At 51.1% G+C, this 23,167-nt stretch overlaps 1 protein-coding gene across 3 annotated transcripts in view; it reads left to right on the top strand.

Annotated features, from left to right (window-relative positions):
- Positions 1 to 13,718: 13,718 nt before the first annotated feature.
- The window catches only part of DMAP1 (DNA methyltransferase 1 associated protein 1), a 48,831-nt gene continuing 39,382 nt past the window's right edge, over positions 13,719 to 23,167 (top strand). The window contains exons 1-4 of one of the 3 annotated variants that reach the window (XM_077824340.1): positions 13,719 to 13,839; positions 17,025 to 17,134; positions 19,828 to 19,919; positions 21,008 to 21,203. In XM_077824340.1, the coding sequence (XP_077680466.1) occupies positions 17,033 to 17,134; positions 19,828 to 19,919; positions 21,008 to 21,203 (390 nt within the window). In that variant the 5' untranslated portion in view covers positions 13,719 to 13,839; positions 17,025 to 17,032. Of the gene's footprint in view, positions 13,840 to 14,803; positions 14,875 to 17,024; positions 17,135 to 19,827; positions 19,920 to 20,120; positions 20,451 to 20,653; positions 20,770 to 21,007; positions 21,204 to 23,167 lie in introns of those variants that run through there. The other 2 variants (XM_077824339.1, XM_077824341.1) reach the window with 2 other exon arrangements.

Below are 23,167 nucleotides of genomic sequence, written 5' to 3'. Positions count from 1 at the left end.
ATATGGCGGTGAATGGGGCGTCGTGATAATGCACACGCCCACAGGAGCTGCCTCACCCTTAGGAAACATTTGGCTTTGGGCACCTGAGTCCACCAGGGGAGCGATAACTCTCAGTCTCACACTCCCTGCCCGGCGTTTGCACCTGGCCCTATCGCATCTTAGTCACACACTGAGGGTTTGTTCATCGCTGGGCCCCAGATAACCTCCTCCTGCCTCGCTGGGCCAGGGTTTGCACGCAGCCTCCTCCGCTAGGAGGGCAGAGGTCCACAAGTACGCGCGCACGCCAGGGCCTGGGGGAGAGACTTGTCTCTCCCAGGGCCCAGCAGGGCCCGGTGACCAGCGTGTGTGTGCGTGGAGGTGAAAGAAGTGACACTTCCTTGGCCTAATAACTGTTGGATCTCACAGCACAGCAGGCCTGGCCTGGTTTGTACAGGGATAAGGAGACGCCCTGGGGGAAGCCAAGGGCTGCAGGGTGGCCACGGTGCTGTCCCCACTGAGTCAATGCTGGATCCAACGTCTCAGCAGGGTGCTAGGGGGTGTGGGGCTGAGGGAGCCGTGCGGGGCCTCTGTAAGGGATGCTCTCCCCGCAGAGTCAGTGCTGACCCCAGTGTGGCAAGGGGGGCACTACGAAAGAGGTGCTCCTTTGCATGAGCTCTAAAACCAATTCCCTGGTCACTCGATTCTGTGCCGGGCGGAGGTGGGGTGTGAGGGGGAGCGGGCTACGCAGCGACCTGGCCAGGTTGCAATATGGATAATCCCTTTCCCCCCTGCACTTCCCGTTGGCAGTCAGGGAGCGAGTCTTCACTGCCAGACAGTTTAACAGCTGCTGAGCTCCACTCCAGAAGTGGCTTCATTTCAGCAGCGAGCAAAGTCTGTGCAAATCTGGGAGCTTGGCAACAAAGAACTACAGAAATGTCCCATTCTTCTGAGCTCTTAGGTCCTGGGTGTTGGCATATCAGGCAGAGGTACCCCACAGGAGGCGCTGCCCCTCCTGGGGTATTTCTAGCCCCCTACTGTGGGGGTGGCTGTGGGACTAACCCAGGAAGAGATACATACGTGCACGCTCATGTCCCCGGCCAGGCACCTGTTAGCCACGCACAGTGGTGCTGGCCCTCTGGAAGCACCCTCTCGGCGCCACGCAGGTGTCTCTCAAAGGCAGGAACTGACCTGGCCAGACAAACCGATTGTTTCCCAGTAGTCTGTGTGGCTGCAGGGTTCCCTGTGCCAGATGCCAGCGCAGGGCGCCAGGCAGGGCCCAGGAGGTAACCCGGCGGCAGGCTGGAGGGAAGGCCGTGGTTTCAGGCTTAGCTGGCTGCTGTAGGATCATCACACGGTCGAGAGGGCTGGAGATTAGGACAGAGACGGCAATTCCCTTTCAGTCTGGACCGCGCTTGACTCCAGAAACAGTCCCCCGGGGTGGGGGATGTGGATCTTAGCACCTGCCTGCTTAGGGGGCGTTGGAAATGGTGCACAGTCCCTCCACCCCCACATCTATCTTCCCAGGGGGGTGAGCCTGGTTAGGTTTGTCAGCAGCACCAATCCCTGGAGTTGACCAGGACGGACAAGTCGATCTTGTGAGTGGGCTGGGAAATGTGCCGGGTGTTTTTGCAGAGCTGAGCTGGCTTCCCAGCCAAGGGCCGAGCTCTTTCCACAGCCCCGCCCACGCCAAGTGTTAATTACAGGCCGTCTCACAACCATGCCCAGGAACCCAGTGGTGCCTAAGCAGTCAGAGACCACGAGTCAGGCCCAGTTTGCACTGGGGTCACATCTTCCAGCTTTTCTCAGCAGAGACAAGGGCTAGAAACTTACCCCTCCCCTTTTGGGTTTTTTTTTTTTTTTTTTTTGAGATTCTCACAAAATCCCAGGACTCCAGGAGCTGGGCCTTGCAGAAAAACACCAACTATTTCCAGACTCGTGATAAAACTGGGGGAATTGAGAACACCGGGAGTCCCAGTCAAAGCTCAGGCCCCCTTGTGCTGGGCATTGCACGTGCAACTTAGCAGAGCCGGTCCCTGGCCCAGAGAGGCGTCAGACAGGACAGGAGAGGCAGGCAACGTACACAGACAGGGTGCAGCTGCAGAAGGAACAGAGCTTGGCAGCGAACCAGAAGCCCGAGCTGAGTAAAACAGTCTGGTAAACCCCCCTTTCCCTCCCCAGGCCTCTGCCGATTTAGCTGTCACGGGGTGAAAACACCAGAAGCTGCCAGGGCCCAGTCCATCCTGGGCTCCCCCGGGGCAGCGGAACCAGCAGCAGCACCAGTGGGGAGGCCTTGCTCAAAACCCCTAGGGAGGCTGCACCACCCTTGCAGAGGGCTGCACCCCTCTGTAGTGGCTGGTACCCAGAGGGTAACTGCCTAGTACTGCTGCCAGCCAAGGGAGATGCCTATGTGCTGAAGGTTGGGGAGTCCAGTCCTGTGGCTGGCCCCTGTGAAGGGGAAGGGGGCTTACGCAGACATGGCCCAAAGCCACTACAGATCCCTCCATCCCTCCAGCGTTCACCTTCCCTTCAAGCTCTTCCCCTCACCCCCGCCAGTGAGCAGGGACAATGCCCCCTTTCAGTGGGGCAGTGGAATGGGGGTTGCCACCACAGGGACACTGGATGCCTGTTTGTCCAACACCCCCGGGGAGCAGGGTCTTAATGGGTGCCCAGGCAGGCAGGCCCTTGCCACGCCTTGCAGCAGAGCCGAGTGCTGGCATGGGGAGGGGGCAGCGGTGAGAGGGGGAGGGTGCCCAGGGAGGGTGGCTCAGGCTGGCCGGCTTGCTCTCCCGGGGAGCCCTTCAGCAGAGCACCTGATCCGTCGAGCACATCCTCAGAGGGGAGGGTCTCACCTGCTCGGGGAGGGGCCAGGGCCAGGCTGGCGAGGGCTGGGAGCCCTCAGCTCCCAGTGGGGGACTGGCATTGACGGGGTGGGGCCGGGATGGGAGAAGGTGGCTGCAGAGACCATGCATAGCAGGCCTGTCCTGGGCTGAGCCGTGGGCTGCTCCAGATCAGACACACACGCCCTACTCTGGAGTCACCCAGCCCCACAGGGTGAGGGAGGGGAAATCTCTGCCCATCACAGCTTCCTCCTGGTGAGGACGGCTCCAGCTGCTGACCCAGCCTGCAACATGCATGCCCGGGCACCCAGGGGGTGGGGTGCAGCCCAGGGCCGGGCATTCAGGGTCAGAACACAGGGAACGACCCCGAGCTGGGGCCCGCGCAGTCCAGGGATTGTCACCCTGGGGCTCTGCCCCTGTCTCCATTCCCCCCGCGACTTGGCCCTCAGGTCCGGCACAGCCAGGGCAGCCCTGTGGTAGCAATGGCAAGGGGGAGCCCCAGCTGAGAACTCAGCCCTGGATTCGGGAGGAGGGGGGAATGCCCAAGTGGGTTCTGGACAGTGCCAGCTGGGCTGGAGAGACGGCGCACAGCCTGGCCCAGTAATGGGAGCGGGGGAGCAGAGCTGACACCGGGGGGGCCAGGCATCCCGTGGGGCATGCATTGGGGCGGACGGGAGAAGGGCTTAGCTGACTGCAATGGCAGAGAGCAAGGGCTGCAGTGGGGCAGGATGGGCGGCTGGGAAGCACGTGGCAAGGACCTGCGCCTTGCAGGGGGCTGGGCAGTGCTGGGATCACCTGGGCATCATCATCACAAGGACAGCTGGGATGGGTGAGCGGAGGGGCTGCTTGGGAGACGACCGTGCCATGAGTGAGGCTGGGAATGGCCCAGGGTATGGGTGCACTGGACGGGCAAAGCCACTTCCTGCAGTGGGCCCACAACCATCAGGGCAGGTGAACGATACCTGCAGCGTGTGTGTCTGTGTGTGTGTACGTGTACATGGGTGTACGCACATACGTGTGTGCATGCATGCATGTGTGGGTGTTTTCCGACGTGGGTAACCATGCCAGCACCCCCACCCCAAAATGCACTTGGCCTCCCAAGAGACCCTGCATTCCACAAGCCCCTTGAAAGAGAGGGGGGAGGTAATGGGGTTAATGGGATTAGGTCAAGTTCACTTGGGGGGGTTGCATTTACAAGGACCCTTCATTGTCCCCCAGATCCTATTACCCGCCCCTTTCGCTAGGCAACCGCAAAATGTAACAGCCTGGTGACTCAGAGCAAAAGTGCTGTAAGGACCCCAAATTCAAGAGCAGAGCTAGGCCTGAGTCTCCTGGCTGCCATGCTCCTGGGCTACCCAGATCAAACAGCCCCACACACAGTGAGGAGTGTCATATCAGTGTCAACCATTCAGATAAGGGCTCGCTCCAGTGGGGTTTGAACTGGGGGCCTGAGGCTGGACAATGACCCAGCTTGTCTGAGTATTTGGAGACCTGGTCTGTATCAGGGTGCCCTGGAGCCCACAATTCCAGGCCTGGGGAAACTGCAGGGAAACTTTGGCTTTTGTTTTAAAAACCTGCCTTCTAAGATGACCCAAGCTCAAACCAGGGCTGTGGTGTCCACAGAGCCAGAACTTAACACCTGGGGTGCTAATTGCCCCCTTTATCTCAACAGGCTGTGAAGTGTTTCACTGTGCTATTTTAGCAGAAGCCTCCAGCTAATGTGTTTATCCCACAAGTCCACAATGCCTCTCCACCTTCTGTGATACACATTTGTGGGGCCACCACAAAACCTGGCAGCTAAGGGCAGTGTAAGGGGCCTGGAATGTAATAGCTACGCACGGTTGTGCGGTGCCTCATGGTCTCGGACACCATCTGGTGGTCCAGGGACATCTACATCGAACACATCACCGGCCACCGACAGTACCAGGAGGTGTGAGCCGGTACGACATCGTGGATCCACTGTGGGAAAGGGACTGAGAGACTTTTTCCATTGGACCATACGAACCGGAAGCATAAACTCACTGAACATTAATTCCCACCAAATGAGGGTAAATCCATTCTCATCATTGTACCCACTCATTATACTCCACACCTGAACATAGCCATTATATGAACAACGTACCCCCATATCTCAATGTCTGTACTTTGACCCGTTAACCTTTTACCCCCATCGGGGATATTGCAGATTATGTATTCCTTACGCCACCCGTTCCTAAACCGAATTTCGCACCCCTTGATAATCTGTACCTTATTCCCTGATAACCAGAAACTTCTATGCTTAAACTCTATACCATTTTCTTTTTACTTCAACATCATCTTAATAAAATTATTAAATCTGTTCAAAGGGCTGGTGTGCTGATTGGGGTTTGCACTTTGATATTCAGTTCAGTAAGGCCCAGATCCCCACAGAGGTTTAGCTGACTACCACTCTGAAACCTAACTCCAGTTGATTTCCCTTTGAGGAGCTGCGCCTAAACCCCTTTATCTGGTAGCATGTCCCCCTCTGTCTTCTCTTCTCCAGACTAAACAAACCCAGTTTCAATCTTCCCTCAGAGGTCATGTTTTCTAGACCTTTAATCATTCTTGTTGCTCTTCTCTGGACTTTCTCCAATTTGTCCCCATCCTTCCTGAAATGTGGCACTCAGAACTGGACACAATACTCCAGCTGAGGCCTAATCAGCGCGGAGTAGAGCGGAAGAATTACTTCTCATGTCTTGCTTACAACACTCCTGCTAATACATCCCAGAATGATGTTTGCTTTTTTTTGCAACAGAGTTAAACTGTTGACTCATATTTAGCTTGTGGTCCACTATGACCCCTAGATCCCTTTCCACAGTACTCCTTCCTAGGCAGTCAGTTCCCATTTTGTATTTGTGAAACTGACTGTTCCTTCCTAAGTGGAGTACTTTGCATTTGTCCATATTGAATTTCATCCTCTTTACTTCAGACCACTTCTCCAGTTTGTCCAGATCATTTTGAATTATAATCCTATCCACCAAAGCACTTGCAGCCGCTCCCAGCTTGGTATCAAACTTTATGGGTACATTCTATGCCATTATCTAAATCATTGATGATTTACTTGGGGGATAGCATTCAAGCCACCAACCCAGGGCAAGACACAAGAAATAATTCTTCCGCTCCACTCCTCACTGATTTGGCCTCAGCCAGAGTATTATGTCCAGTTCTGGACACCACATTTCAGGAAGGATGTGGACAAATTGGAGAGAGTCCAGAGCAACAAAAATGATTAAAAGTCTAGAAGACATGAGCTATGAGGGAAGATTGAAAAATGGGTTTGTTTAGTCTGGAGAAGAGAAGACTGAGAGGGGACATGATACCAGTTTTCAAGTACATAAAAGGTTATAAGGAGGAGGGCGGTAAATAGTTCTCCTTAACCTCTGCGGATAGGACAAGAAGCAATGGGCTTAAATTGCAGCAAGGGCGGCTTAGGTTGGACATTAGGAAAAGCTTCCTCTCACAAAAGCTTATGCTCAAATAAATTTGTTAGTCTCTAAGGTGCCACAAGTCCTCCTTTTCACTCAGGGTGGTGAAGCACTGGAACAAATTACTGAGGGAGGTTGTGGAATCTCCATCACTGAAGGTTTTGAAGAGCAGGTTAGACAAACACCTGTCAGGGATGGTCTGAGTCCTGCCGTGAGTGCAGGGGACGGGACCAGATGAGCTCTCGAGGTCCCTGCCAGGCCTACGATTCTACGATCGTCTCATTTAAACAAAGCTGCCCCAGAACCTGCCGCCTCGGCTGAGGGTTGCAGGGGCCTGTTGTGCAGTGTAGGGCCAGGCCCTGCCAGGCCCAGGAAGCAGTAGCAGCCGCATGGCTTGAGTCAGTTGGGTGCCCTGTGGAACAGAGGGCAGGCAAGGACCCCACACAGGCCTGGCTGTCCCCCAAACAGGTCCTAGCTGTGAAGCAATCAGCCAGCCCCTGCTGGCACTGAGTCAATCAGTGGGACAGAAACTGGTTAATTCCACAGGGGTGTCATACAATGGCAGCCCAGCAGCCCTGGGGATTTCAAAGCACCTGCCCGGTTTAGCTTGAAGTGATTCAATCAAGCCATGAATGAAAAGCAGCTTGAACTAAGAAGCAGCGTGAACCACAGCTCTGCAGGCCTGAGGGGCGGGGCCAGCTCCCCTGAATGCAGGTTTAAATACAGTGTGGGGTGCACACCTGGGGCCCCCGCCTGCTTCCAGGGCAGAGCAGCTCCCTCAGGAATGCACGAAGTGCCAGGGCCTTGACAGTGCAACTCTGCTCAACTGCAGGGGCGCCCTCTGTTTCTCGTCTTTCCCCATCCTCTCTCCCGGTTTCTTCTCCTGTCCCCTCCTGCAGTAACGAACTCCTAACTTCCACCCTCACTTCCACTGGGGGCTTAACCCCCACCCTTTCCATCTGCTGAAGGCTCAGCAATGAAGCGGTTAATGCTGACATGTCACCACCCCAGGAAAACCGCTCGGTAGCAGGGCAGTTCAGCCTGTAGAATCTTTTCCCAGGCTGGCTGCAGACTCAGGCAAACATCACTGGGCCAGTTATACTCAGTTCACATTTGGAAAGTCTCCCCTCCCCCACCTTGAAAGGGCAAAGGCTGGATGGAAACATCCATTTTCAAACCAAGAGCTGGGAATCTGCAGCCTGAAATGCCACAGGGGTCAGGAGCAGCCCGGCGACTGACACTACTGGCCTATCTGGATTTATCACCATTGTTACCTGTATTGTCCCAGTACTTAGGAGCCCGATGGTTGGACCAGGACCCCATTATGCCAGGGGCTGTACAAAAAAGAACACAAAGACCAGCCCTGCCCCAAGCAGCTTACAACTGAAGGCCAGGTCTATGCTGCAAAGTTTCCCCCACACACATATATTGGTCAGGAGTATGGAAAAATCCACCCCACAACTGTACTATGTGCTAAAAGGAGGAAATTAAACTAGGGTCAAAGGGGACAGATGACAAAAACCCACATGTAGGTCTATTAAAAAAAAAAAAGTGACCTTAACAGAGGGCTGAATGTTGGGGGAGGGGGAAATGGAAAATTACAGCAGAGTCGTAGGAGCAACAAGAGGGAAACCTGTTAGAATCTGCTCAACATCTTAGATGTCTACAGACAAACACAAGTAGTATGGCGAATACACAGGAAGAACTGGATGAATTAGTCCATAATATAAATTATGACTTAAGTGGCACCACAGAGATTTCGTGGGATCAGCCTCATGACTGGCATGTTGGTATGGAGGGGCACAGCTTGTTAAGGAATGCCAGGGAGGGGGGCTGAATTATGCATTGAGACTGTATGCACTTGTTCTGAGATCCAGCAGGACGGGAGAGGCAGACCAGTTGAAAGTCTCTGGTAGGAACGGGAGGACTTTACCTGGACATCTGCTGGTGAAGCAAAATGGCAAAACACGGAATGTCAGTATGTTTTTGGAATGTGTTGGAATGGTTGGGTTCCGGCAGTGAAGGAAGTAACCAGGGGGCAGCTAATTTAGACTTGTTTCTGACCAACAGGGAGGGATTAGTGGTGAATCTGAAGTTTGAAGGAAATTTGCGTGACAGTGACCATGACATGAGACATTTCATGATCCTAAGGAAAGAAAGAAGAGAGAGCTGCAGAGTAGGGCAGCTGATGTCCAATAAGCAGCTTTTAACCATCTCCACAAAATGGTAGCTCAGGTCCCATAGGAAGAAATTCTTAGGGATAAAGGAGATCTGGCAGTTTCTCAGGGAGACAATATTAAAGATGCAACAGTAAACTTTCCCATGCAAAGGAAAGATAGGAAGAATAGTAAGAGGCCCCATTAGGAGCTCTTTAATGACCTGAAAAAAAAATCAAAAGGAACCCTACAGAAAGTGTAAACATAGACTAATTGCTAGAGAATAGTACAAAAGAACAGCACAAGCATGTAGTGACAAAATCAGCCAGACCAAGGCCGAAAATGAGTTACTCCTGGCAAGGGACATAAAAAAGCCATAAGAAAAGGTTTTATAAATGCATTAGGAGCCAGACCAAGACAAAGGAAGGTGTAGGTCTTCTACTGAGGAGGGAAGGAGAGCTAACAATGGATGATATCAAGAAGGCTGGGGTGTTTAACGCCCATTTTGCTTCAATCTTCACTAAAAAGGTAAATTGTGACCAGGTACTTTAACACAATTAATATTAACATCAAGGGGGAAGGAATGCAAGGCACAATAGGGAAAGAACATGTTAATGAATAGTTAGATAACAGCTGTATTCAAGTTGGAAGGGCCTGATAAAATTCATTCCAGGGTATGGAAGGAAATAGCTGAAACAATTTCAGAACATTAGCAACTATCTTTGAAAGAACTCATAGCAGACAGGTGAGATCCCAGAGGCCTGGAGAAGGGCAAACATTGTGCCTATCTTTAAAAAGAACTTGGGGAATTATAGACCGGTCAGGCAAACTTCAATACCTGGAAACAAATTATGAAACAATTTGCAAGTGCCTAGGGATACTAGATGTATAAGGAATAGCCAGCATGACTATTATGAGTCAAGAACAAATCCTGCCAAACCAACCTAATGTCCTTGTTTGACAGTATTACTGACCTCATGGATATGGGGGAGGCTGTAGTTGTGAGCTAGCCTGATTTCAGCAATGCTTTTAACACAGTCCCACATGGCATTCTCATAAGCAAACTAGAAAAATGTGGTCTAGATGAAATTACTATGAAGTTAGGTGCAAAATTGGTTGAAAGAGCATACTCAGAGTAGTTATCAGTGGTTCGCTGTCTAACTGGGGGGAACGTTTCTAGGGAGCTCCGGCAGGGGTCAGTCTGGGTCTGGTACTCCTCCACATTTTCATTAATTATTTAGATAATGGAGTGGCGAGTATGCATACAACATTTGCAGATGACATCAAACTGGGACGGGCTGCAAGCACTTTGGAGGCCAGGATTAAAATTCAAAACAACCTTGACAAACTGGAGAACTGGAAATGGACAAGATGAAATTAAATAAAGACAAGTGCAAAGTACAACACATAGGAAGAAAAAATAAAATGCACAACTACAAAATGGGGAATCACTGGGTAGGTGGTGGTGCTTTTCAGCTTGGAAAAGAGATGACTAAGGGGGGATATGATAGTGGTCTCTAAAATGGGGTGGAGAAAGGAAATAAGGAAGTGTTATTTACTCCTTCTCATAACACAAGATCGAGCGGTCACCAAATTAATGGGCAGCAGGTTTAAAACAAACAAAAGGAAGTATTTCTTCATACAACGCACAGTCAACCCGTGGAACTCTTTGCCAGAGGATGTTGTGAAGGCCAAGACTATAACAGGGTTCAAAAAAGAATTAGATAAATTCATGTAGGGTAGGTCCACCAATGGCTATTAGCCAGGATGGGCTGGGATGGTGTCCCTAGCCTCTGTTTGCCAGAAGCTAGGAATGGGCGACAGGGGATGGATCACTTGATGTTTCCCTGTTCTGTTCATTACCAGCATTGGCCACTGTCGGAAGACAGGATACTGGGCTAGATGGACCCTTGATCTGATCCAGTGTGACCGTTCTTACATACTGCTGAAAAGGATCTGGGGTGATAGTGGATCACAAATTGAATATGAGTCAACAATGAGACGCAGTTGCAAAAAAGGCTAATCTCATCTTGGGCTGTGTTAACAGAAGTGTTGTATGTAAGACACGGGACGTAATTGTCCCATTCTGCATGTCACTGGTGAAGGCTCGGCTGGAGCACTGTGTTCAGTTCTGGGCCCTGCACTTCAGGAAAGATGTGGATAAATTGGAGAGCCCAGGTGAGAGCAACAAAAATGATCAAAGATTTGGAAAACTTGATCTATGAGGAAAGGTTAAAAAGATGGGGCCTGGTTAGTCTTGAGAATAGAAAACTGAGGGGGTGGGAGGGACCCGACAGTCTTCAGCTACATTAAGGGCTGTCAGAAAGAGCACAGTGACAGATTGTTCTCCATGTCCACTGGAGGTAGGACAAAAAGTGATGGCTTCACCTGCAGCACAGGAGATTTAGGTCCGATATTAGGATTCAGAAAATCTTTCTAGTTCTCAGGGGAGTTACGCTCTGGGACATGCTTCCCAGGGAGGTCGTGGAATCGTCATCACTGGAGGTGTTTAAGAACAGGTTGGACAAACGCCTGTCAGGGCGGGTCTAGGTTTATTTGGTCCTGCGTCAGCCCAGGGGGCTGGGCTAGATGACCTCTTGAGGTTCCTTCCAGCCCTACATCTCCATGATTCTATGCTGGCATCCCCCATCTCCGAACCATCTCCAATTTATCAACATGCTTCTTGAAATGTGGTCACCAGAACTGGACAAACTATTCCAGTAGCAGTTGCACCAGTGCCAAATACAGAGGTAAAATTACCTCTCTGCACCTACTTGAGATTCCTTTTTATGCACCCCAGGATTGTATTAGTTTTTTCGGCCATGGCATCGCACTGGTTTCTCATGTTCAGTGGATTATCCACCATAACCCACAAATCTTTTTCATAGTCACTGCTTCCCAGGAGGGAGTCCCCCATCCTGTAAGCATGGCCTATAATTACCTGGCTCATCCTGCTTCCCCTTTGTTCCTAGTTGTACACATTCACATTTAGCCATATTAAAGGCATATTGTTTACTTGTTCCCAATTTATCTGTGAATCAGTGACCTGTCCTCTTCATTGTTTACTACTCCCCCAATTGTTGTGTCATCTGTAAACTTTTTGAGTGATGATTTTATGTTTTCTTCAAGGTCACCGATAAAAATGTTAAGCAGCGTAGTGCCAAGAACAGATCCCTGCAGACACCAAGGAAAAGAGACCTGCTCACTCACAATTCCCCTTTAGTTACATATTGAGACCTATCAGTTAGCCAGTTTTAATCCACTTAACGTGTGCAATGTTCATTTTAGATCCTTCTAGCTTTTTAATTAAAATGTGGCTCAGTATCAAGTCAAATGCCTTACAGCAGTCTAATTATATTACATTAACTCTATCATCTTTTTCAAACAAACTTGCAATCTCATAAAAATATTTTACAGGATCTGTTTTCCATAAACCCATGTTGACTGGCATTAATAGCATTACTCTCCTTTAATTATTTATTAATCAAGTCCTGTATTCGCTGCTCCATTGTCTTGCCAGGAATTTATGTCAGGCTGGTAGGCCTATAATTACCTGGCTCATCCTGTTTACCCTTTTTTAAAAAATGGCACAACATCAACTGTCTTCTGGAACTTCCCCAGGGCTCCCAGACTTGTTGAAAATCAACATTAGCAGTCCAGTGAATATCTCAGCCAACTCTTTGAAAACTCTTGGATGCAAGTTAGCTGGACCTGCTGATTTAAAAATCTTGGCTAATAATAAAAATGTCTAACTTTAGTAGCAGCGGTTTAACACCCTCCAGAGATATTAGTGGAAGGGAAAGAGTATTGTCATCACCATATGGTGAGACAATATCATCTGTTTTCTCCCTGAATACAGAATAGAACACTTCTGCTTTTTCTACATTATTATCAATAATTCTACAATTTCCATCTACTAATGGACCAATACCATTGTCAGGATTCTTTTTGTTCCTAATATGTTTTAAAAACTCCTTCTGACTGTCCTTAACTCTGCTGACCATAGATTTCTCCTTGGGTCCCGTGGCTTCCCTTATCAATTTTCTGAAATTCCTAGCTTCTGGTTTATATTAATTACTATCAACTTCCCCTTTTCTCCGTTTGTGTGTATATATATATATATATATACATACACACACACACATACACAGCTGCCTTCATTCCCCCTCTAATTCCTCCTAGCTGTATCTGTGTCTTCCCCCATCAGAATGAAGAGAGTTTGGTCCCTTCATGACAAGCTTTTGCCTTCATAGCTATGTTGGTCAGGGGTGTGATTTGTGACTGACAGACCTACGCTGGCAATAGCCCCTAGTGTGGACAAAACTTACACTGGCCCCAAACTGTGCTTTTACCAGTTCCTCAAATGAAACAACCCATACCTACAAAAGGATTCCCCCACCCAGTATAACTGCACCTACACTAGGGCTTTTGCAAGCATAGCTAAAATCAGGTAAGGGTTTGATTCCCCCCTGACAGTTATGTTGGCAAAACTTCTAAGTGTGGACCACGCTGCAGGTGGGTCCGGAATAAGCTATCCCACCCAAAGCACACTTTTGTTGGTAAAAGCTGCGTCCACACTAGGAGTGCTTTGCTGATATAATCTACTGGTCTAACTACACAAAGACCTGACCAAAGAGAGGGCCTCTCTCACACATGGCGCTGGCCCTGGCCTGCCCTGGTGAGCGATGCGAAGGCCAGGCAGACAGCAGCATGAAGCGAGGTAACGCCCAAGGGTCACATTTCCCCGTGCCCCCTGCAGACCTGAGCCTCTGATGGTGCGGCCACTATTTCTAAAACACGGAAATCAGTGAATGGTGCTAAAGAAACAACCTCATGTGGCTTCCTACAGGGCGAGTTCCAGGGCTTAAATTCTGCCAGAGCTGTCTGGAATGGAGCCCCGGGAAATATTTTCAACCCCCCTGGGGCTTTTATAGCATTGGGGGGGGGGGAGAGGAGATAGCCATGGTGGCTCCAGGAAATACTCCATGAACATTTAAGCCGAGGCTAGTTCCCTTAACTCCTTCTGCTGCGCTTGGCCATGGGGGAGCTGAGACGGGTGTGCGGCGGGCGGGACTGGGGGGCTCAGGGGTGTGGAGGGGGGTGATGGGAAGCAGGGAGGAGTGGTACTCAGGCAGGGGGGCAGCAGAGGTGGGCCCGGGGAGCAGTGTGTGCGAGGGGCTCCCCCTGAGAAGCAGCGCCCACTGGGCCGAGGGGGGGAAGGGCAAGGGCGCCCCTGGCGGTCAGTCCCGGTGCCAGGGATGCGGGGACCCGGCCCCGAGGACCCTCCCCGTCCCAGGCTCCACCCCAGGGCTAGGGCTGCGGCTGCTCCCCTCGGGGCGGCGCTTCCAGCGGCCCGGACCCCGGCTCCAGACCCCGCTACGACCCGGTCGCTGCTGCCCCGGAATCTCCTGCCCGAATAAACCCGTGAGTCTCCAGGGTGCCCCGGGCTCCCACCTCCGGGCCTCGGCCACCGCCTGCAGCCCTGACGGGGGGGGGGGGCTGGCGACCCCAGCGCCCCCCGGCTCCTGCAGAGGCCGGAGCGTGCCCGGGGCTGGAGGCCCGGCGGCGGGGGTGGGGGGCCCGGCTGCTCGGGGGGCTCCCGTGCCGCAGCGGGGCCGGCCCCTGCCTGAGGCCGGGCCCCGAGCTCGCAGGACCCGGCTCTCGAGTCCCCGCAACGTCGGGCCCGTCCCGGCGGGAACCTCACCCCAACAGCAGCCCTGGGGCCTCGGACTGCCCCCCCCGCCGTGCTCCGCCCCCGGGACAGCCCCTCCCGCCCCGGGACTGCCCCCCCCCCGCCGTGCTCCGCCCCCGGGACTGCCCCCCCCGCCGTGCTCCGCCCCCGGGACAGCCCCTCCCGCCGTGCTCCGCCCCCGGGACTGCCCCCCCCGCCCCGGGACTGCCCCCCCCGCCGTGCTCCGCCCCCGGGACTGCCCCCCCCGCCCCGGGACTGCCCCCCCCGCCGTGCTCCGCCCCCGGGACTGCCCCCCCCGCCCCGGGACTGCCCCCCCGCCGTGCTCCGCCCCCGGGACTGCCCCCCCCGCCCCGGGACTGCCCCCACGCCGTGCTCCACCCCCGGGACTGCCCCCCCGCCCCGGGACTGCCCCCCCCGCCGTGCTCCGCCCCCGGGACAGCCCCTCCCGCCCCGGGACTGCCCCCTCCCGCCGTGCTCCGCTCCCGGGACTGCCCCCCCCGCCGTGCTCCGCCCCCGGGACAGCGCCCCCCGCCCCCAGGACTGCCCCCGCCCGCCATGCTCCGCCCCCAGGACAGCCCCTCCCGCCCCCGCCCCGGGACTGCCCCGCCCCCGGCCCAGGCTCCGAAGCGGGCGGGCGCCCCGTTCCGTCCCGCTCACAGTCCGGGCACTTCCGCTTCGTGGCGGCGGAGACCGGAAGTGCCTCTGGTCGGACCCGGTTCGTTGTGACACCAGCCTCGGCTCCGCTGCCGCGGGTACCACCGGCCCAGGTGGGGGGGGTCTGAGGATGGGGTCGGGGTCCTGGGGGGAAGGGCTGGGGGGGTCTGAGGATTGGGTCCGGTCCTGGAGGGGTCTGAGGATGGGGTCGTGGTCCTGGGGGGTGCGGTTGGGGGGGTCTGAGGATGTGGTCCTGGGGGGAAGGGCTGGGGGGGTCTGAGGATGGGGTCGTGTCCTTGGGTGTGGGGCTGGGGGGGTCTGAGGATGTGGTCCTGGGGGGAAGGGCTGGGGGGGTCTGAGGATGGGGTCGTGTCCTTGGGTGTGGGGCTGGGGGGGTCTGAGGATGGGGTCGTGTCCTTGGGTGTGGGGCTGGGGGGGTCTGAGGATGGGGTCGGGGTCCTGGGGGGTGCGGTTGGGGGGGGTCTGAGGATGGGGTCGGGGTCCTGGGGGGAATGGCTGGGGGGGTCTGAGGATGGGGTCGGGGTCCTGGGGGGTGCGGTTGGGGGGGTCTGAGGATGGGGTCGGGGTCCTGGGGGGAATGGCTGGGGGGGTCTGAGGATGGGGTCAGGGTCCTGGGGAAAAGGGCTGGGGATGGGGTTGGGTCCTGGGGGAAGGGCTGGGGGGAGGTCTGAAGTTGGGATCGGGGTCCTGGGGGGAAGGGCTGGAGAGGTCTGAGGATGGGGTCAGGGTCCTGGGGCGTGGGGCTGGGGGGAGGTCTGAAGTTGGGGTCGGAGTCCTGGGGGGTAGGGTTGGACATAGGGTCTCTGGGCAGGGATTGAGGGAGTTTGCTCCTGAGGTGGGGCAGGGAATAGTGGGCCCTGGGGAATCTGTATCCAGGTGGGTGCCCTGAGAGATCACAGATGCAAGGCCAGAAAGGACCATTCTGATCATCACGTCTGACCCCTGTGTAGCACAGGCCAGAGAGCTGCCCCCAAGAATTCCTGGAGCAGATCTGTTAGAAAAACATCCCATCGTGATTTGAAAATGGATCCATCGGGACCCAATGGGCCTTAATCACCATCTCAGCACCCTAAGAAATCCCAGCCAGTTTTAGCCCTGGGCTCTGACTGAGGTGTCATTTTGCATTTTCTCCTGTTGGTAAATCCCAAAGAGAAGCCAGCACTAGCAGCCTTTGCAGTGGGAGGGGGTCTGTACAGAGTGGAAGTCTGGGATCCAGGCAGCTAACAGGACTGATTGTCACACCCCATCCCATTTGGGCAAGCGGTAGCTTCTCACTTACCAGGATTTTCCTTCTTTTAAAAGTTTCTTTTTACTGAGCCCATGGGAAAGTATCACAGCCGTACTGGTGACTGTGAGGAATGTGCTCTAATAAAAGTCGTCCTCTCTCAGCTGGCTGGGTGAACGGATGAGCAGTCATCCGCAGGAATCTTTTATACTCTTAGGAGATGAAGATCTAGGCGGGGATGTTTTAGCAATTTAACCATCGTGTTTAAGATGGCTAGTCTCCCTGGAACCACTGGTTCAAATCTCAGCAGCCCTGGATCCACAATAAATAAGTAGAATTCCAGGCACTTTATTGTGTGTGGAGCTTTGGATAAGACCTTACAAATGCCGGTCTTCTCTGCTCTGTGTGGGCACTAAAGATCCAGTGGGGTCACTGTCATGATAGCGAGAGAGCATTTGGCTAGAAATGTCCCCTTCTTCATTGTGTGACAGTGGGTGCCACCCCAGAGGTGGCTGCATCTCTGTTGGTGCAGTACATATAAAGTTGAAAATATTTGGTAAATTTTGCATTGTTTTATGTTGGAAAAGTCATTTTTTCCCTCAGCTTGTCAGTAGTTTTAGACTTGACCTCTGTCCTCCGTGTCAAAATAATTTGGCCATTTTAAAGATATCTGAAGCATCTAGTGCTGGCCATTTTTAGAGACAGGTTATTGGGCTAGAAATACCTTGGTGTGAGCCAGTATGGTGATGTCTCTGTTCTCTTCCAGGAACAGGTACCCCTCATTTTCTATTGCTAAGCATTTGAAGAACAAAGTCCATTTTAGAATCAAATAAAATGTCTGCTGAACGAGGATGAATGACTTGGTCTGTTTGCCCTGTGGGGAGGACGGGCAAGGGCTGCTGGACACTGGAGAGGGATGAGCAAAGTGGTTCATTTTTCAGAGGACAATCTGCATGTATGCCCTGTGGATGCCTGTTCATAGGCCTCTTGTTTTGACAGCTGTGTTTCTGCCCCCAGAGAGCAAGATGGCAACGGGCGCAGATGTGCGGGATATTCTGGAGCTGGGGGGTGTGGAGTCAGAGAACACGGGAACCATCAATAAGAAGGACATCATCAATTCTGATAAGGTACCGGGTTATGGGCCTGAACTCTTTGCCCTAGACACCAACTTGAAAATCACACTTGTGTCTGAAAACTTTTTACCTACTGTTCTCACAAGTGTCATCTCAAATGACTATAACTGAAAGAGACTGGAGGAAAACAAATATTTCTTACTATTATAGTTGTTGACTTGGGGCATTTCCATGGAGTATATGGCATCTTACATGTACGTCCATTTCCTGGCTTCCCTGTATCTTCAGTTACCCATCTCCTTGTTTTCTGGAGGGTTGTGTTCACAGAATCCAAACATTTTGTCAGAAATCAAAACAGTCAAATGCCAAATGTCTGGCAAACTCAAGAAGGGATGGCTTTGAGGTTAAGGCGTTGAAAGTGGGACTTGGGAGACCCCGAGCTATGTCTCTGTCTTGACCACAGGATCTGTGTGTGACCTCGGGCAAGTCATTTAGGCCTTATCTGTATTTGCGCTGTACCCCAGTTTCCCACCTGTTAAATGAGTATAATATTTCTTCCATACTTCACAGGGGCATTGTTGTGCTTAGATGCTATGGGGATGGGACAATATAAACCTGAGAGATGGACAGGAACTCCAGATCCAAGAGAACCAAGACTGTAGCATAGGTCCCAGACTGCGCAATTTGAGATGAAACTATATAATAATAGAATGCCATCACACTCAAAGCACTCCCCAGCCACTGTTTCCTCTCCATTGAAATGTCTGTCTCCACACAGAAGTGCAGCTCCCTGGGGCTGCCTTGTCATCAGTGCAAAGACTAATATAACTGGTAGTACTGAAAACTGGTGAGAGAATGTGCATGATTGGAGTGTTAAAATCACTAGCTATGACCTGTGCATGAAGGACAGAGTGGATAAAAGAGTTGTGGGGTGGCACTCTGCCTTAAAGACCCCATTACTTGTTTGAAAGTTATTGATAACTCAGACCCACAGGATCTTGAATGCATAAGGATCACTGTGCTAACTAACAAAGTGTATTGGTGTGGATCTGTTATATGCCACCAGTGGAAACCAGAGACCAGGATGAGTTACTCCTTAAACACCCATCTGTAATGTGTGGAAAGATAAATAGTGTTATGGGGGACTTCAGTTTGGGAGACACACTTTAGAGTTCTTATGCAGCCAGTAGTAAAACACCACTAGTTTTTCCAAAAATTCTAGATGATCATTTTCTAATGCAAAAGTAACTTGAGGTAACTCTATGTTAGACATCATTATGACAGATAAAGATGAATTTATCAATGGGCTGGAAGTTGGTGTTTGCCTAGGGACCAGTGATCATGACATGATTACATTCAATATGAGCAAATAGAGGACAGCACCAACCAGTAATGTGTACACTTGGTGCTTCCAAAGGGTTAATTTCCCAAAGCTGAGGAAAAATATGAGAAAAATTGATTCAGAGGAAATATGTAGACAGAAAAATTTAAATGAAAATTGGGAGTTTTAAAAGAAGTGTATTTGTGGCTTTTTGGCCATCTATCAAGAAAGAGGACAACTGATTAAAATCCCATCCTAGCTCCATGACAGAGTGAAGGCAGCAGTCGTGGGGAAGCAACATATGACAAATGGAGTAAATGGGAAATAGATAATCAATATAAGTTAGGAAGCTATCAAAAGTAGAAAATTGATAAGGGAAGCTGAAGTCATAAGGGAAAACTCCACAGCTGGCAGGGCTAAGGAAAATAAAGAGTTTTTAAAGTATATTAGTAACAAAAGAAATTCCAAGAATAGTATAGTCCCATTACTAGGTGGAGATGTAAAACTGTTAATGATGCAGAAAAGGTAGAAGTGTCCAATAAATATTTCTGTTCTGTGTTTGGAAAGATGCATGACAATGAAGTAGTTTCCAGTACCTTAGTGACTAAGGAGGGTGTTAAACAATATCTCCTAGAAATAAATACTTAAAAATCAAGACGCCTGGATATTTTGCAACCAAGAGTCCTAAAAGAGTTGTCTTGAGGAGATCTCTGGCTCACTGATGTTCATTTTTATAACTCTTGGAATACTGGGATAACGCCAGAAGAGTAGAAGAGCTCTAATGTCCCAATATTCAAAAAGTGCTAGCTGGAGGAGTAGGGAGGTGACTTTATCTCTGTAGACGGCACTGGTGAGATCGATACGGGAATACTGGGTCCAGTTCTAGTGTCCACATTTTAAAAAAGATGTTGAAAAACTGGAGAGGGTGCAGAAAAGAGCAACAAAAATTATTTGAGGGCTGGAGAAAATGCCTTACTGTGAGAGACTTTAAGAGCTCAGTCTGTTTAGTTTATGAAGAAGAAGACTGAGAGGTGACATGATTACAGTGTATAAGCACCTTCCTGGGGAGAAAATTCCGGGTAGTAAAAGGCTCTTTAATCTAGCAGAGAAAGGCAGAACAAGGACCAATGGCTGGAAGTGGAAGCCAGACAAATTCAGTGAGAAGTAAGGCACACATTTTTAACAGTGAGCGTGATTAAACCACTGGAACAAACTACCAAGGGAAGTGGTGGATTTCCCATCTCCTGATGCTTTCAGATCAAGACGGGATACCTTTCTGAAAGCCAAACGCAAGTTATTGGGCTCCATACAGGGATAACTGGGTGAAATATAATAGCCGGTGATATATAGAAGAAGTCAGTCTGTGTGATCTAATGGTCTCTTCTGCCTTAAACTCTCAATCTATAACCAAAATCTTCTGTTTCAGAAAAAATCCAAGAAATCATCTGAGACGCTGACATTTAAGAGGCCGGAGGGGATGCACCGAGAGGTTTATGCGCTTCTCTACTCCGATAAAAAGTAAGTGTCTCTGGTTAGTGTTCTGCACAGTTTCATGGGAGAGCTGGCACCCACCAATGGCTCCAGTCTGTCAGTGCCTGGCCTAGTCACACTTGGAATCTTTGACAATCCAGCCCCTAAAATTTAGCACCTTCAGTCTCATCTCCTCCAGGCTTTTTATCATTTTTGTTTCTCTTGTTTATATTTTCTTTCTCATTTCAGAATGGGGAGGCTCTGCTCTGTGCATGTGATGAGAAAAGTGCAGTGACTCCAGAGCTACATCACCTGGGGCAGCATATATGCCCTTTTGTATCTAATTCCCCTGTGTGTGCCACCGGGAGCAACACCAGCTTTTGTTTCCGCAAGTGTTATGCTGCAACCTCATAGACTTTAAGATCAGAAGGGACCATCATGATCTAGCCTGACCTCCTGCACATTGCTCACTGCACAGAACCTCACCCTGTAACAGACCCTTAACTTTTGGCTAAGTTACTGACATCCTCAATTCATGATCTAAAGACTTCAAGTTTATGGAGAATTCCCCATTTACCTGTAAGTGACCCATGCCCCATGCTGCAGAGGAAGGCGAAACCCCCTCAGGGTTTCTTCCAATGTGACCGGGGGAAAATTCCTTCCTAACCCGAAATATGGCATTTGCTATGGACTGTGCTATCGGCCCAGAGGTCTCTAACACTGTCTGCTTTCCAGACAGCTCTTCCTTTCAAACGTCTTCATGCTGTTTGTTCCATCTCCAGATCCAGGCATGTGACTTTCCATTGACACACAATGAATCTCACCTTGCTAGCAGGCTCTGCACCCTCATCACTCTTTATACCATGGTGGCTTTGACTCCCCTTTGGAGCTCTCAGTGGTGAGCTTGAGTTGATTCAGGGTGATTGCGGGGTGGATGCTGTTGCGTGACCCAAAGCCAGAATGTCACCCCGGAGCTATGTGGTGTCTGCGTCCTGGGGGGTGCAAAACCAGGAATGGGGCTTGAACCCAGGTCTCCTGCACTACCTACTGTGTTGCCAGGATCCATGGCAAAGACTCTCCAGAGGAGTGCAGTGCGGACTGCTGCTTCTCTCAGCTGGGCCTTCTCTCCTCTGCAGGGATGCGCCTCCTCTGCTGCCCAGTGACACGACGCAGGGCTACCGCACAGTCAAGGCGAAGCTGGGCTCCAAGAAAGTGCGGCCCTGGAAGTGGATGCCTTTCACCAACCCCGCGAGGAAAGACGGGGCCATGTTCTACCACTGGAGGAGGGCCGCAGAGGAGGGAAAGGATTACCCCTTCGCCAGGTTCAATAAAGTAAGTGGGAGCATGTGGGGATGGGGGAAGTGGACAGGCTGGCTGTCATTACGCAGCAGGGAGCTACCCTCTGCACAGTGTCTCAGATGAGAGCCTGAGAAGCCCCTTCCTTCCACACAGGGACTCGCGCTATATTGGGCAGTAGCATTTTCAATTGCAGTCTGGCCTGTGACCTCAGGCTGCAGTCTCACCTGATCCTTCGAGCTCAGTGGGTTTGGAATGGGATCGGAGCTTGGCAGTACAGCCTTGGTGCTCCAGGGAGTGCTGTGGATGATTCAGTAGGGGGCAGCGTTGTTCCCTCTGCGTCAGCACTGGCTCAGAGCCCCATCATGGATCTCGGGGCTGCTGTGTAGCAAGAGGGCTCATGTCTTGAATGATACTTAAAGATAAGGTCTTTACCCTTGTCACCCTGGATCACGTGGCAAATTTTGGGTGTTGGCTGCAGTTTCCTTGCCAAATTCCAACACAAATAATTACGTTCCACCTACCTGAAATTTCCACTGGGGTTTTCGTTGGGTGTGGTACAGTTAGTGTTCCGTGTTTTCAGTTTTTATTTTTATTTTATTTTTTTACAAATATCTGGGAACTTTTCAATATTTATTTTCCAAACATTAAAACTGGGATGAAATTGGGTTACAAATAAAAAAATCGGGGGGGACTTTTATAATGTCCACATTTTACGACTATAAGATTTTTTTTTTTTAAATGTTTAAAGGTGTATTTTGTCTCTCAGACCTAGTAGCTTGTCCAGAAATCCTGGTTTGTGTACGCTCAGGTAATGGTCTTCAAAAGTCTCCTCACTCATGTTGAGCCTCTTGCTGTCTTGGAGGTAGTCCCACTTTGAAAATAAGCACTCTGCATCGGTAGAACCAGGGGGTGCACTCCCTCCGTGCCACTTTGGTGACTTTGGGAAGTGTGTCTGGATGACTGTTCCACAAAGCCAGCACATCCAGTTTTGGGTTGTCAGGGGTGGGCAAGTTCACGTGAGTAGTAAATTCCCCTTTCAGATTTAAAATTTCCTCTTTAGTGGTAAATGGTTGAAACACTCTGGCATAACAATCATAGTCTGCTGTAAAATTCACCTGGAGGAAGGGGTGCAACACCTGAATGACATTGCAAAAAGAACCTTTGGCACCAAACACTTTGAGGTTCAGATTACGGGCCACGGTCATCTCCCATTTCTCCCTGGGTGTTGTGTCGAAGATTTTAAATAATTTTTTGTTTTCTCATGTTCCGGGGTCAGAAGGATTTCTAGAAACAGCTGTGTTTTCTCGCTGTATCTTTCTCCTTCAGCTTTTGTGCTTAATTCAATTGAGACTTTGGTTAGCATGATCTGGTAAACGTCTGTATTGGCAAACGTGTTGGCAGTAGTCAGAGAAAACTCCAGTGTTCTCTGTGTGTCGCACAGTGATTGCAAGTTTTCAACAGTGACCATTACCCTGGTGCGCAGAATCTCACAGTCACCCTGGTTATCTGCCCGTCTCTTCAGAGTTTTTCTTTAGAACCAACAAACTTGGGCTGATCTAGGAGATGTAGTGGCACACTCCACACATGATTGACACAGCAGGCAGTGAAGTACAAGCTCATCTCCTGATGTGGCCCAACCATGGTGGGTAAACAGCAGTCGGCTTTGCGCTCGTCTCGCACTGTGTAAAACACAGCCTTCAGCCTGTTCGCATGCTTGAAAACGGCCCCAAATCCAGAGATGCAAGATTTCACGTCTTTCATTTCCTCCGTAGCAGTTGCTGCTGACGGCGCAATGTTAATCAGATGAGAAGACAGGTAATACATAGCAGCTCTGGTTTCTGATGGAGTGTAATCTCTGTGCCAGCTTAGCTATGCAGGAAGCAGAATCTGCGTTAGTTGTGGCCACGTTTTCCCAAGTTAGTTGGTGCATCTCAAACATGCCAGTTATTGCTGCATCGACAAAACGGCTGTCAGCAGAGGGGATGAATGGCACGTCG

Source organism: Eretmochelys imbricata, chromosome 8 (genome assembly GCF_965152235.1).
Source record: "Eretmochelys imbricata isolate rEreImb1 chromosome 8, rEreImb1.hap1, whole genome shotgun sequence".
Taxonomy (NCBI): domain Eukaryota; kingdom Metazoa; phylum Chordata; order Testudines; family Cheloniidae; genus Eretmochelys; species Eretmochelys imbricata.
Note: the sequence above shows the minus strand (reverse complement) of the source record. Positions and strands in the feature narration are given on the sequence as shown.